The sequence below is a fragment of the Megalops cyprinoides genome, chromosome 4 (genome assembly GCF_013368585.1).
Source record: "Megalops cyprinoides isolate fMegCyp1 chromosome 4, fMegCyp1.pri, whole genome shotgun sequence".
NCBI classification, from domain to species: Eukaryota; Metazoa; Chordata; class Actinopteri; order Elopiformes; family Megalopidae; genus Megalops; species Megalops cyprinoides.
In genome coordinates, this window is record NC_050586.1 from 41890423 (window position 1) to 41903422 (window position 13000).

Sequence of the window (13000 nt, forward strand, 5' to 3'; positions counted from 1 at the left end):
AAACCATTGGCTCCAGGTGCTTTATTATTTGGCATTGAAAACAGTGCTTTTTTAAAGTCATCTGATGAAAGTGGTCAATCTAGATTTATTACTTGATTTTTATTTAGCCTGGGAGTTTGATATTGTCAAAAAAGATTTGAATTTGCAGATGGATCACATGTACAGTTGGATTTGTAAAGGTTATTATAGAAGGATTGGAAAGTTGCTGAGAAGTCATTTGGAGTTGACATGGTATTCCCTCCAGAGTTTTTAATGACTGGTATGATTTTTTTGTTGTTGTCTTTTTAGTTGATTTGCCAGATGCTGTCCAGATTTGTCATTTTGTTCAAAATTGTGATGCCTGAGTCTCTGTACAAGGAATTGGGTTTTCTTATTTATGATGGTATCAAGTTCATATTTGGCTTCAATGAGTTCAAGTGTTTCCTATATTTTGGCGGTCAGTGAGTATTGCATGTGAGGGGAAACGGACTAACAAAAACAAATGAATAAACCTCAACATGGCCTGAGGAAGAACTCCCTAATCAAAGAAGGTCCCTCCTCTTGAACCCACACTGTCCAGCCACCAAAGCCACATGAGTGGTTGGTTTGATTCTGTTAACAAACACTATATTTCCATTTTAACATTGTGGACATTGTGGAAATGAGGAATATTCAGAGAGAACTTAATCAGAATTTAAGGAAGGCCAGGAGAAAAGAGAAAGAGAAATTTGAAACTCACCGCTCTTCAATGAACACCAAAAAACTGCGATTTTATGAAATCTTGAACAAAAAATATAACAAAAAACAGTGTTGCAGATTTATCAAGTGGATAATCCCATATTGGATTAATTTTTTGACAAACGCGTAGGGCAATTTCAACAGTCAATCACCTTTGAAAGAATTATCCTCCATGAACAGCTGACTGGGCCAAACACAAGTTAAAAGAACTGACCAGTCTGATGGTATATTTTCAGTCATGGACAAACCAACAGACATGGGAAAGGTTCACATTTGGCTGCTTAGCAGACCCATCCAGAGCAATGTACAAGATGAGTACATTTAACATTACAGTTACATTTTTTGACATCCAGCAGATACTCTTACCCAGAGTGAATGTAATGTCAGACAGCCTGGTGTTGACAGAGCTCAAGACACTGTTGAAGGACAAAGGACTGGAGAAACAGGTCTCATTAATTGCTGTGGCATGGCAAGAGTCTGTTTGACATAATGTGGTTTGTAAGTTGTGATGTGAGAATCCACATAAGAAACCTTAAAGATGTCCACACCTACTTTTAACTTCTGTTAAAGTGGTGTGTGGGCTACTTGTGGAAACCCTCCTGTTGGATTATATTTGAGGTTTTGACTAAGACTAAGCAAATAAAAAGGGAAAAGGTAAGAAAAGGGAAAGTAAAGAAAATAAGAAGTGTAATGTCAGTGAATTCTGGGATAAATCGGTCTAAATGACTAAAATGCAGAAAGATGTTTTCATGCTTTCATTTCAGACAAGTTTTCATTCCTCAGGTTTAATCACAAAACTCAGCCTTTCAGTTTGAACTGTGTAAGAGATTCACCATTTCCAACTCATTCAGACTCCATCTGTTTATTTTTTAATTCACATATATTTGCCTTTTTTTTAAGTTATTTTTGTGGTGAAGGCAAAATGACTTAACTAAAACGACCCTGCAAAGTTTCACACACATCTGCATTGTCTCTGGTTCTAAACAGTTAGACTGAATTAAATGTGTGAGAGCATGAATCTAAACATTGCTGTAATTTGTGCTTAATTAGACATAATTAATTCCTCAAATGTGATGACTGGGGATGTGCAACTTGATAACTGGCTCGAAAAAAGGCTGCTTCAAGCCTTTGTGTCGGAGGATTGAAGCACATGCAAGAAAAAACTTCAGCGCTGTAGTCATAACACACATGATCATATCACATGTTACATGATACACACGACTTAGTCAAATATGTCTCAATGTCATTTGTTAGTGGAACTGAATGTGATATATTTATACATCACACATCTTGATGTGATAAAGTGTAGTATAATGCATATTAAATTATGAATATGTATTGTAGTTATGCAATGCTTAAAGTTATGCTTTATGTAATTGCACTTAATGTACAATGTGACACAAAATTGTAACATTCCAACTGATTCCCCTTTCTCATTGTGGTTCATGGGTAATTTTATGGGTTTCCAACCTGTAATAAATACCTAGCCCCTGACATATCCTCAGGTATGACAATTTACAATATGTCATGTCTTAACAGAGCACATCACAGTAAAGCCATAATTATGAAACTAGGGCAACAGAAAAAAAAACTTACTCAAAAAGTCAAAAACTGATGAAATGTCACCACAAAAATAATAATAAAAAAAAAAACAGAAAACTTCAAACTTCTCTATTCTAAATTTTTATTCAAACAATACTTTCACATTTCTTTAACATGAATAAATGTAGTCATCTCAATAATATATAAATGATACAAAATTAAGTATATTCAGTATTTTCAATGTGGGAGATGTTTTAGCAAACTGTAAAACATAAATTAACTTAAATTTTCAGAGTGGAATTTCATGACAAACCACATATATTCTCATATAGATTGGACTGGTTCAGACTTTGAATGTTTCACAGAAAGTTCTAATAATATGACAAAAAATAATTAAGATTCGGTTCTAGCTATATTACGTCAAATGTGATATGATCTCAAATACTAGTTACAAATAACAAAGGGGGAATCATTACAAAGCAAAAATGAGAGATGTTTTGGCACAATTAAAGTCAGCAACACTGGTCCCCCCTCCCTGACTTACTATTAATACTATTAATAGTATTAATAGTATTATTTTAAGTAACAAAACAAAGTATCATACACTATTTAAAATGAACCAAAAAATATGAGTTATACAGTTGAGCTTCTTGGTTGTTGGGATAGCAGCTTCAGTGCCGCGTGGAAATTCCGCTGAACTCAGCAGCCACTGCTCCCTCACCGTCTATGCGTAGCAAGCCACCCTAGCGACAACACAAACATCCAGATGAGCGTGTTTCAGTTAATGGATAAAGCTGTGCACATGAAATGATTAATTTGGAACTGGCAGCCAGGAATGTACAAATGAAGACAGAGGTGACATGTTATGGGTAAATCAAATTCTTTCCTCCAATAATACCTGACCACCTACTCATATAAGTTTCATCAAGACCAAGGCTGCAGTTAAAAACAACCACTTAGCTAGCCAACTGTGTCCTGTGATGTTCACTGATGATAAAAAAAATTTCAGAAACATGCAGAAACATTATGCACTGTTTTGCCAAGCAGGAGGTTGGACTGGGTTTTCTAGCTAGCGTTAGCTAGACAATAGATGGTTTATTTGGGGTATGCCCTGAAATTCACTAATGACAGTAGTTGGAGAGCTATTGCCAGAGTCCTTGGATGCTTGGGGGGCTGTGAAAAGTTCTATAATATTTGCTTTTTTGTTTAAGATGATGGCACCTTGTCAGAACAAGCTATTCACGGATGAAAGCATGTGCATGAACAATGCAGGCTGTGTGGCCTGTGCCACCTATGTCAATTAATTACATGCAGCCTAAAACAAATGGTAATCATTGGTTCTGCCACCACAATGCAAAGAACACACAGAAATGGTCCCAATACTTGTGGAGAGCTCTACAACCTAACATAATATTTATGGTTATCTATTAATGATCTGTTGAATCTATTAATGATGGGTACAATGCAGCAGTTAAACAGAAATGTGCAATATTCACAACGAAACCTATAAAATCGTTAGTGACATGTGTCAGCATATCACTGCCAATAGCTAAATGTCAGTAAATTAATTTGCTGTCAGCTAGTTAATGTGGGTACTATGCCTAAGCAGCTAGCCAGCTAGCTAAACAGCTACCTAGCAAGTTATATTCTCACTTGGAAAAAGCAAAGCTTGTACCATGGTTACTTGTGGCCACTGAAGCACCACAACTCAGGCAAGTCAAGCAAATCAGACAGTGACACTGGCTCAATGTCAAACCTGATATGAGCCAGACCTACCCTTGCCACAGCATTCATCCAGCTAGGGTAAATACAGGAACAATTCTACAGATGCTTTTTAAGTGAAATAATTTGATAACGTTAATCGTTGTGGATACAGTTTTTAGTACTAATAAGCAAGTATATGTATTTATATTTTCACAAGAATTGGTATTTGGGCGGGTGGCACGCAAAACTTTTGAGAGCCAATGCATTAGACTATTGCATTAAAATACCTGTATGGTTCCCCTAATATAATAATATACACAATAATTTTCAGTATCAGTCATTGTCATCATTATAAATATCACACATGAAATCAGTCATATTTTTATGACTGATATACAATTTTCTGACATAGGTTGAGAAAAAATGCTCACATATTTTCCTGGCTGAGTGTCTTCCTCATGCTTGCTATCCTCTGAAGTGATGAATGTTGGTGGCTTGGCTTTTCTACATGGAGGAATGGTAGCCAGGAAGGCAGGCAAGGTGAAGCAGGAAAGAAATCGAGCCTTCAGGAGCACGTAAGCTGGGTTACTGCTCAAACGCTCTGCAACCAGCTGGCGGATAGCGTTCTCTGGAGGCTCTTCCCCGTCACTTTCCCCATTGGTAGTTACCAGTGGCAAGGCACACTTTCTCATGTCCATTTTGCACTTAAGGAGAGTGGCAAGGGTTGTGAGACTGCTGACAAAGGGTGGCAGGTATGGGAGGGTCATGTCCAGCTGAGGGAGCACCATCGCCCCTTTCATCCAGTCATTTAGTTGAGAGACATCTTCCAGGAACATTAGGCTGGGGTCAAAACTGATAGGCTCGGGTTTAGGTTGCATGCCATGCTTTGAGGAAAGCGTTAAAGGAGGATGCCTGGGCTGCAGTATGTGTACAACTCTTTGTTGGGATGGGGATACACCTGGAGCAGGGGGGCTTACAGGACAGTTCCCAGATATCCCTGGGGTGTGTGGTTGAAAAACTGGGAGTGTGGGCAGGTGTTGTGAATGAGGGAGTGCAGGATTAACATGTGTGTCCTTTTGAGAAACAGTATGTGGTGGAACAGGAATAGAAGGAACAGTATTCACTGAAATAGGTACAGACAATATAGTGCTGGTGGCTCTTGGAGTGAGGGTGTGCAGGGTAATTTGAGAACATGAAGTGTTAGGCTGTGACAAACTGACTAATCTTGATGATGAGGTGCTGTGGATAAGTCCAGTGGTATTAGGCACTGTGTAAATAACTCCACCTTCAGGAGTGTTTGTGGATGTGTAAGTGGAGGGAGCAGGTTTTAACACTGCTCTTTCCTCCATTACTGAGACTCCTGAAGAGACAGGGGAGGCAGCTTTAATAGAGGGACTGGGGGAGACCTTTAGCAGCTTTGAGGGTGGCTCTGCTCCTGGATCAGCTTTTACAGGGAATGTAAGAGAGCTTTGCTGGCTGATGAAAGAATTTGTACTTGGCAAACAAGACATGTTTGAAAAGACCTCTTTGGTGCCCACAGCAGGGGGTTGGGTAACCACTGGGATTTGAATCCCTATGCCATTCACTGGCAATATGCCATTTGGGGTCACAATCCAATTGATAAATGGGGGGGTGAGGGACACTTGAGAGGAGTCGCCATCTGTCCTAACCTTGGGACAGATGTTCTTTAAACAGGCCTTCTTGTGGTTACGTGATTTCTCAGATGCTTTAACTTTAGAATCAGCCTTGAGGGCCAAGGCCTTCTCTGTGGGTTTCCGAATGCGCTTCTGTGACTGCTGTGCTCCAGCTTTCTCCTCACTGTTGGCAACAGAAGATTTGTTATCAGCGGAAGTTAATGGGGGTTGAGTCTCCTGCAGTAGTGGCTGTGTGAACACCACGGACTGTGGAATCATCAAATATGGCATGAAGAGCGGAGTCTTCTTTTGATCCCCTTTTTTCTTCTTGTACACTTGCCTCCGCTTCTCATACAGCAGTTGTGCCACTGTGCGATTATGGGATGTAACCTGACAAGGTTTCGTCTTGAGTGATGGAGTGACTGCAGGAACTAACCAATCAAAAACACATTATCAACACATAAATCAACATAAAGCAGACTGATGTTTTTTTGAATTACAACCCCAATTACAAAAAAGTTGGGACAGTATGGAAAATGCTAATAAATACAAAAAGGAGGGTTCATTCTATTTTTCATCTATTTTTCTATCTCTTTTTAACCCTTTCGTGCGTACGGTCACACTGGTGTGATTAGCCGTTTAGCGCATATGCTAAAACTGGTGCGATTAGAACGCTAGATTGGAGAAATTCTAGCTAATTTTAACTTTGAGGAAAGAGCGATTTAACTCTAAAAATATAGCAAATACTAACTGAAATCTATGAGAAACTTAATAACCCAAATGAAAACATAACGAACCATATAAAGTAACACGTGCGCTACATAATAATAATAATGTTACACCATAACAAACATGCGAAAGGGTTAAAACGAAATTTGCCTTTCAGCACATCTGCGTTTGCCACGGCTTTCAGTAATTCAGCCAGGTAAAGATCCGCGCTGGAATTACGGAAGGATGTTGTGGTCAAACTTGATGATATGATTAATTTGCGTTAAAACATTAACGCATTAAAGTTTCCAGATTAATCGCGATCGAGCGTTAACACGTTAATGTTGACAGCCCTATTATTATTATTATTATCTTTCGTGATTTTGAGTGACTTTAATCCCTTGCAATGAACTTGAGGGAACGGAAGAAGAGATAAGTAAACAATAACTGCTTCTACAACTTACTACCAATAGTTGTTCTACGGTTTCTTTGCAGTTATTGGGGTACACAGGCACGGGAGTATTTTTTTCGGGACCCTGTCCTTCTTGTACGACACTTATAATAACATTTATGAGCCTGTTAGTGGCGAAAACTGCGTTTTACTTTGACATAGCATGTTAGTACATAGGAACGCACTGTAGAACCTTCGGACTTGAGGTTACAAAATGGCGCCCTATGTTGGAGTTGTCCAAACTCTCTCTATACACGGCTCTATTATATATGGTCTTAGCTTGCCACCTAGTGGTGAAATTGAGCTATTTTCTTTGTTAAACACTTGTAAGCAGATTTGGTTTCAACATAAGAGGTTTGGTTTCCAACTGTGACATGAGTTTGTGTGGTGTATTCTTTGAGCACTACCATTGAGTTAATTTAGAGATAAACCTGTGTGCAAAAGCATGTGACATGTGACAAAACACAGCACCTGAATGCATTCAGTTTGGAGGTGTCCAATAATAAACTACTATTGATGAAATATTGTTTTTCATTTCATTGCATTTGACATTTGGAACTGGGAAGTCTGATGGTGTTTGTAACATTTACTTCTATTTTTTTCAGAAAACAAAACAAAATGGAGATTACATTAACATCATAACATGGATTTACCCCTATCTGCTGACACAGCTACCATTTCTACGAGCCTCTCAAGAGAAGATTACTCGCACTTACAACAAAATGGTGGAGTCAGCAACTCCAGTGTTGAGAGTAACAAGCCTGATCTTACTGGGTATTTTCATGGAGTATGTGGGTAAACTTCTTAATCAGAAAATGGATGAAGTATTAATGCTGCAAAAAAAATCTTCTAATAGCGGAAATTGATATTTTAGCACTACTCTGGACTACAAAAAGTCACCTCTGGAGAAATTATGTAACCTATGCTGATGCCAGAATAACAAAATAAAGATAACCTTCAACTAGTATCAGCAGCAGATACAGATAAATCTTATTCACCTTTTCAAGAGGGAAGTTTCTGCTAAGATGAACCTTCATCCACCACATCAACAAGTAGGTCTGAAACTTTCCATTAATATGTCCACCATCGCCTTCATAGGCAAGTAATTCATTGTTTAATTACCCTAGTATTAAATAAAGTATCGCCAGAAAGACAGCATGATACAGACATATCTGACAAATGGCTGGCAATTCTGCTAAACGATGTATATTTCAGTCTATGGTTGTAATGTCCATTTCATTTTGCAATGAGTTTGACGAGCAAGGAGTTCTTTGAACACCAATACTTGAATATTAGTGGTACATTGAAAAAGAAACACTAATTTGGAAAGTCTGAAATAAGATCATTTTTGCTGTTGTACATAGTAGCTGTCTTAGCAAATCTTAATAAATGTTCCCTGCTATGCAGTGTTTATCATATTGAATCTATCACAGGCTCTTTGAACCAGAATCATGTAAGCCTGTGTTAAGCTGATAAAGTCACTGCCCTCCATACCCCTGCAGTTTTCGTAGTCCATTGGTTCATGCTGCGGACTGTTCATAGTAATAATAGACATTGTTAACCAAATATGTAGTCTTTAATTCCAGACAGAGCCTTTCAGGCAACCTTAGTGGTGAGTGCTGTTCTGTGATTCTAAATGGTTACTGTGACATAACAAACAACAAGGTAAACTTGAAGAGGACTGACATGAAACCTTCCAAGAAGAGAAGCAAAGCAACTAATGCTCTCTATAAATCACACTGAGGGTTTTTGGCTATAAAAATGACAGATGGGATTTAACACTTCCCTTCAAATCTTACAATATTTGCCAAATGAGAGATAAGTGGGAAACTATGGGAAATATTTGCATGCAAGAACGGTGTCAAATTATGAATGACAGTGGATACTGTTGCACTCTTTCACTCAAAGATTATCTCTTTGTTGTGGAGTTTCTTGAATACTCCTTTCATGACTCTTTTCCTTTCCTCCACCCCCTAGGCCAAACTTAAGGAGGTAACAATTAACAACTAATTGCAGAATTAGTCAAATGACTTTTAAATTGATTTGTTAAAATGCAATGATATTTGAATGCCTTATGTATACAGTAACACCTGGAGGATAACGATTGAAATACATGTTTAAATTCCCATAGATTCCCATAGATCACATGGTGGAGAAAAACTGAATGCCCTATTCATCTGTGATGAAAAATGATATCATCACGTGTAGTAATAGAAAACTCAACACAAAAAGCAGTAATGGAACGGACAATAGTAACACACAAAAAAAATCATGTGAAATGATTAATTACCTTGTTTACCAGAAATGCCGGACTCCTGAAACAGGGAAAATTTTGTTTAATAAATTGTGATAAAGTGTGTCATGACTTCTGCCCTGCTCACATCCAAACAGGACTATCTTTAAAATGCTATTTTTCTTAACGTTTCTATATCATGTTAAGACACTGCAACTAGGGGTGTATAGACACTCAGCACTCAGTGTAATGACACACTCAGCACATGGTTCGGTTCAATACACAATACTGGGTTCACTGTCAGATACTACAACAATATTTTGAATGAAATTTGAATAAAAATAATGACTGAACAAGATTCCTTGTTTATTCCTGAGGTATAAAATGTGCAAAACAATGTTTTTGTCATAATTAAAAAAAAACTCAAATTGTAAACATGATTAAAAGGTTTATAAATCAAAAGAAAAACCCTGTCAGATTTCAACCATTGTGCCATCTTTCATGCAGATTTTATACTCTAGCCCATAGTACAAGAAAACTTTATTTACTTCAGGTAATCCACTCACTACTGGCACCCCTGTATATTAAATGTTTATATATAGACTTCATCAATGTAAAAGGCCAGCATCAAGGAATGCTGAGATTAATGCATTAAATTGTCCTGAGTTATTTAAACTCACCTTCATGTTTTGTCCTTCAATAACCTTCTTGCAACCCTCTGCATCAATAGAGAGAATCTGTTTTAGAAGACAAGATGCAATTATAGTTTCTTTCATCTGACTAGTGCAGATTTAAGCAGTAATTCCCACCCAAAAACTATTTTAAGTCAAAGTCAAAAACTGGCAAAAGCCGGGAATCAGGGAAACATACTACTCTGTCATTATGTCTAACATTTTCAACTAATTTGATGTGAAACAATTCAATCCTTTCATCTGCTGAAAAATATAATATGCTCAGAGGAAAAATTAATTGCTAAGATGAGAATGCTCATTTTCAGAGGTCAGTTTATCTGGATTTCGTATTGAAAATTTGACAAACAATTACGCACATTTATGCTGAAACCATAGATTTTTAAAGTAAGTTCTGTCCAACTCTTAACCATCAGGTGTCTGCACTGCAGATGTTAAGCAAGAATAAGGACCGTTTACACAAGCATTAGAAGGTTAACAACAGGGCATGCTACTCACTTTTAGAAACAGGGAAAAGACAGGAGTGCTTGTGAGTCCCAAACTCTCAGCTGTCTCTCTCACTACATCCGCTATCAAAAAAAAAAAAAAAAAAAAAAATTACATCAACTTTGGTTATGACTTCTCACCAAATATATGTTACAGGCTTGGGAGAAGAATAGTAAAAATGGTACAAATTTGTAATGGGCTTCAATCAGCCCATCACAAGTACAGCTGCATCCAAACTGATGTACTTTCAACTGCCTCTGATGACACAACCCACATTACACATACAAACAGGAAACACAAGTGGGTGTACTGGGCCATCTGTGATAAGGAAATAGATCAATGAAGGCATCTGCTAAGTAAACATGTTTCGCATATCAATGTACAAGCCTACCTTGACAGTGTTTACTTTGGCGGGAAGCCATGGTCACCAGCAGGTTACCCACCCACGGAGTGATGGCAAGCAGGAGCTCATTGTTGAGCATGGCACTGCACTCAGGTCTCCTGTCTTGCACTGGCCCATCTCCTTTACCATTTGTGCTACTCCTCCTTTGGCTCTCTCTCCTTATCCTGTGCCTCTGGAGAGATCATAGCTGGAGTCAGTACAGGACAGACACACCCCCCATGATGTAATGCCCTTTCTGCTCTAAACAGAAGGTGTACTTGAATTTACAAATTCTCATCAAAAGTGGTTGTAAGTACAGTTATCTTTTTAAGGCAAAAACAAAATTGTAGAATTGGAAATGGATACATCAACATACATTACACAGTGGATGTAAAAAGTCTACACACACTTATGAAATGGAAAGTCTGACATTTACATTGTTGTCATTTCTGTCTTTACATTTCAAAAACCTGCAATTTCATAAGGGTGTGTAGACTTTTTATATCCACTGTACATATATACAGAAATACAGGTTTATTGTTCTTTCTTCTTGCCCTTTTATTTTACTACCGTAATGAAATAAGTATTTACTTACTGAACCAACATATTTTGACTGTCAAAGCATGTCATTCATGCTGTAAATGCATAAAACTAAATGAAATGTAAACTAAACACTAACTAAACTAATGTAAAATGTATAACTATAAATCAAAAGTTCTAAAATAAGGTCATTTTTAACTCTGCCGGATGCTGAGAAGAATACCCATGCCTATTTTACCTAAACTGGCCCATTCCAATGCTTTGTTCTCTGCCTCCCAAGCTGTTATAGGAAATTTACAGATTATCTAGTATGACAAGGTACCAACTAAAACGAAAAAGTAGGACAACATTACCCTAGTGCCTAAATCTTAACATTACAATTACATTTTTACAACCTTAAAATTTTTTCTGCCGCTTATACATTCATGGAGTTGAAATAAGGTACTTACAGGGTTCATGCCTTGGTTCCGGCGCAGAAGATTTCTCACCTCACAGAGAGATACTTTGATCACGTCTTTTTCATTGTGGCGATCCTATTAAGAAAAAAAATACTATAATATAACCTTCATAAATGAGTTCTCTCTGACTGTTGCTGTAAGTCATGGTGCACTGCGACATTTAAGTTTAAGGTTGTTAGACATTACCTACAAAAGTACATGAGGGGACATTCAAGACCTTCTGCAAGACCTACAGCTTTGACCATGCAGAGTGAAAGGTTTTGGCATGCTAACAATTGACAATCATCACTTCATAATGAGTAAATGAAAATGCAGAGTTGTTTGTCACAGTTTCTGTTCACTTGTAATTAAAATGCAATTTAATCATTCAGTCTAAATGTTACCACTGTTTTGTAACTGAAAACGTACATTCATCGGTGCTAACATTATGGTGTTTTTTGATGTCTGGTGTCCAGTTACCAGCTCTTATAAAATTCACTAAAAGTAGTCTGGGATGATGAGCAAAAGGGGACCCTGGGATGCCACACCAAATATGAAGGGAAAAACACCTGTTTTTCACTGCAAATTTTAAATTAAATATGAAACATCGCAAATTTAATACATTTGAATTTTATATTTACATTTAGTTACATTTTCATATTTGTTCATGTTTTTTCCACCAAATTTTAATGGAGCTTATCAAATGGCAATATAGGCAAATCCGTCAGTAATCTAGAGACTTGGCCAAATATCAGTATTACAGTATTATTACTATTACATTGTTGGGACCACCGTCGCGAACTACAAATATGGACGGGGAACTCCTCGCCTACATCACTGATGACGTCGAAAGCGCCACCCCTCACTGTAAATTTTAGGGACTTTCAACCAATACTATATGCGCTGGAAACACGCAACATCTGGCCGCTAGAAAAAACCATGAACAAACTGTACTTCGTTCTCTCTTGCTGACAGCACCACGCTGTTAGCAATAAGGGGAGGCTGTAGCTACAGTTTAACAGTTTAGTTTAGAGCAATACCGTTGTGTCAGAACCCCTGATCAAGGTTCCAATCATCAGACTCTCAAGCTCTAAACTAAGAGATAATATACTTGCAAGGACCCGATATTGCATTGGAGGCTGCACGCAAAGCGCAGCTATCTTAAACTTTGGGACGAGAAGACGACCAGTTCTCTTCTTTACCCCTGCATTAGTCAACGACGCATCTCCTGGCCAACCAGAGACGCAACCCCAGGACAACGACGATACCTGGACGCGTGATCTGTGGAGCTAAGTCCCACGTTCCCCCTGGTAAAGCCAAGACGCATCCCAGGACGACGAAGGAACCTGGACGACCTGCATGCCTAGATGTGTACTAGGCTCAAATTTCTGATATCAGTCAGGCTCTAGTGCTCAGATGTGTTTCCAGTGAATACCATATGAATCATATTCTTACAGTCAATGGCATTTTTTCCAAT

At 38.0% G+C, this 13000-nt stretch overlaps 1 protein-coding gene across 3 annotated transcripts in view; it reads right to left on the reverse strand.

The window, feature by feature from the left end:
• Window positions 1-2603: 2603 nt before the first annotated feature.
• snapc4 (small nuclear RNA activating complex, polypeptide 4) overlaps window positions 2604-13000 on the reverse strand; it is a 52752-nt gene continuing 42355 nt past the window's right edge. For 2 of the 3 annotated variants that reach the window (XM_036527729.1, XM_036527728.1), the window contains exons 19-25: window positions 11536-11619; window positions 10556-10739; window positions 10177-10247; window positions 9670-9726; window positions 9047-9071; window positions 4395-6028; window positions 2604-3002 (exon numbers count right to left, since the gene is read on the reverse strand). In XM_036527729.1, the coding sequence (XP_036383622.1) occupies window positions 2931-3002; window positions 4395-6028; window positions 9047-9071; window positions 9670-9726; window positions 10177-10247; window positions 10556-10739; window positions 11536-11619 (2127 nt within the window). In that variant the 3' untranslated portion in view covers window positions 2604-2930. The remainder of the gene's footprint in view (window positions 3003-4394; window positions 6029-9046; window positions 9072-9669; window positions 9727-10176; window positions 10248-10555; window positions 10740-11535; window positions 11620-13000) is intronic. The other variant, XM_036527730.1, reaches the window with a different exon arrangement.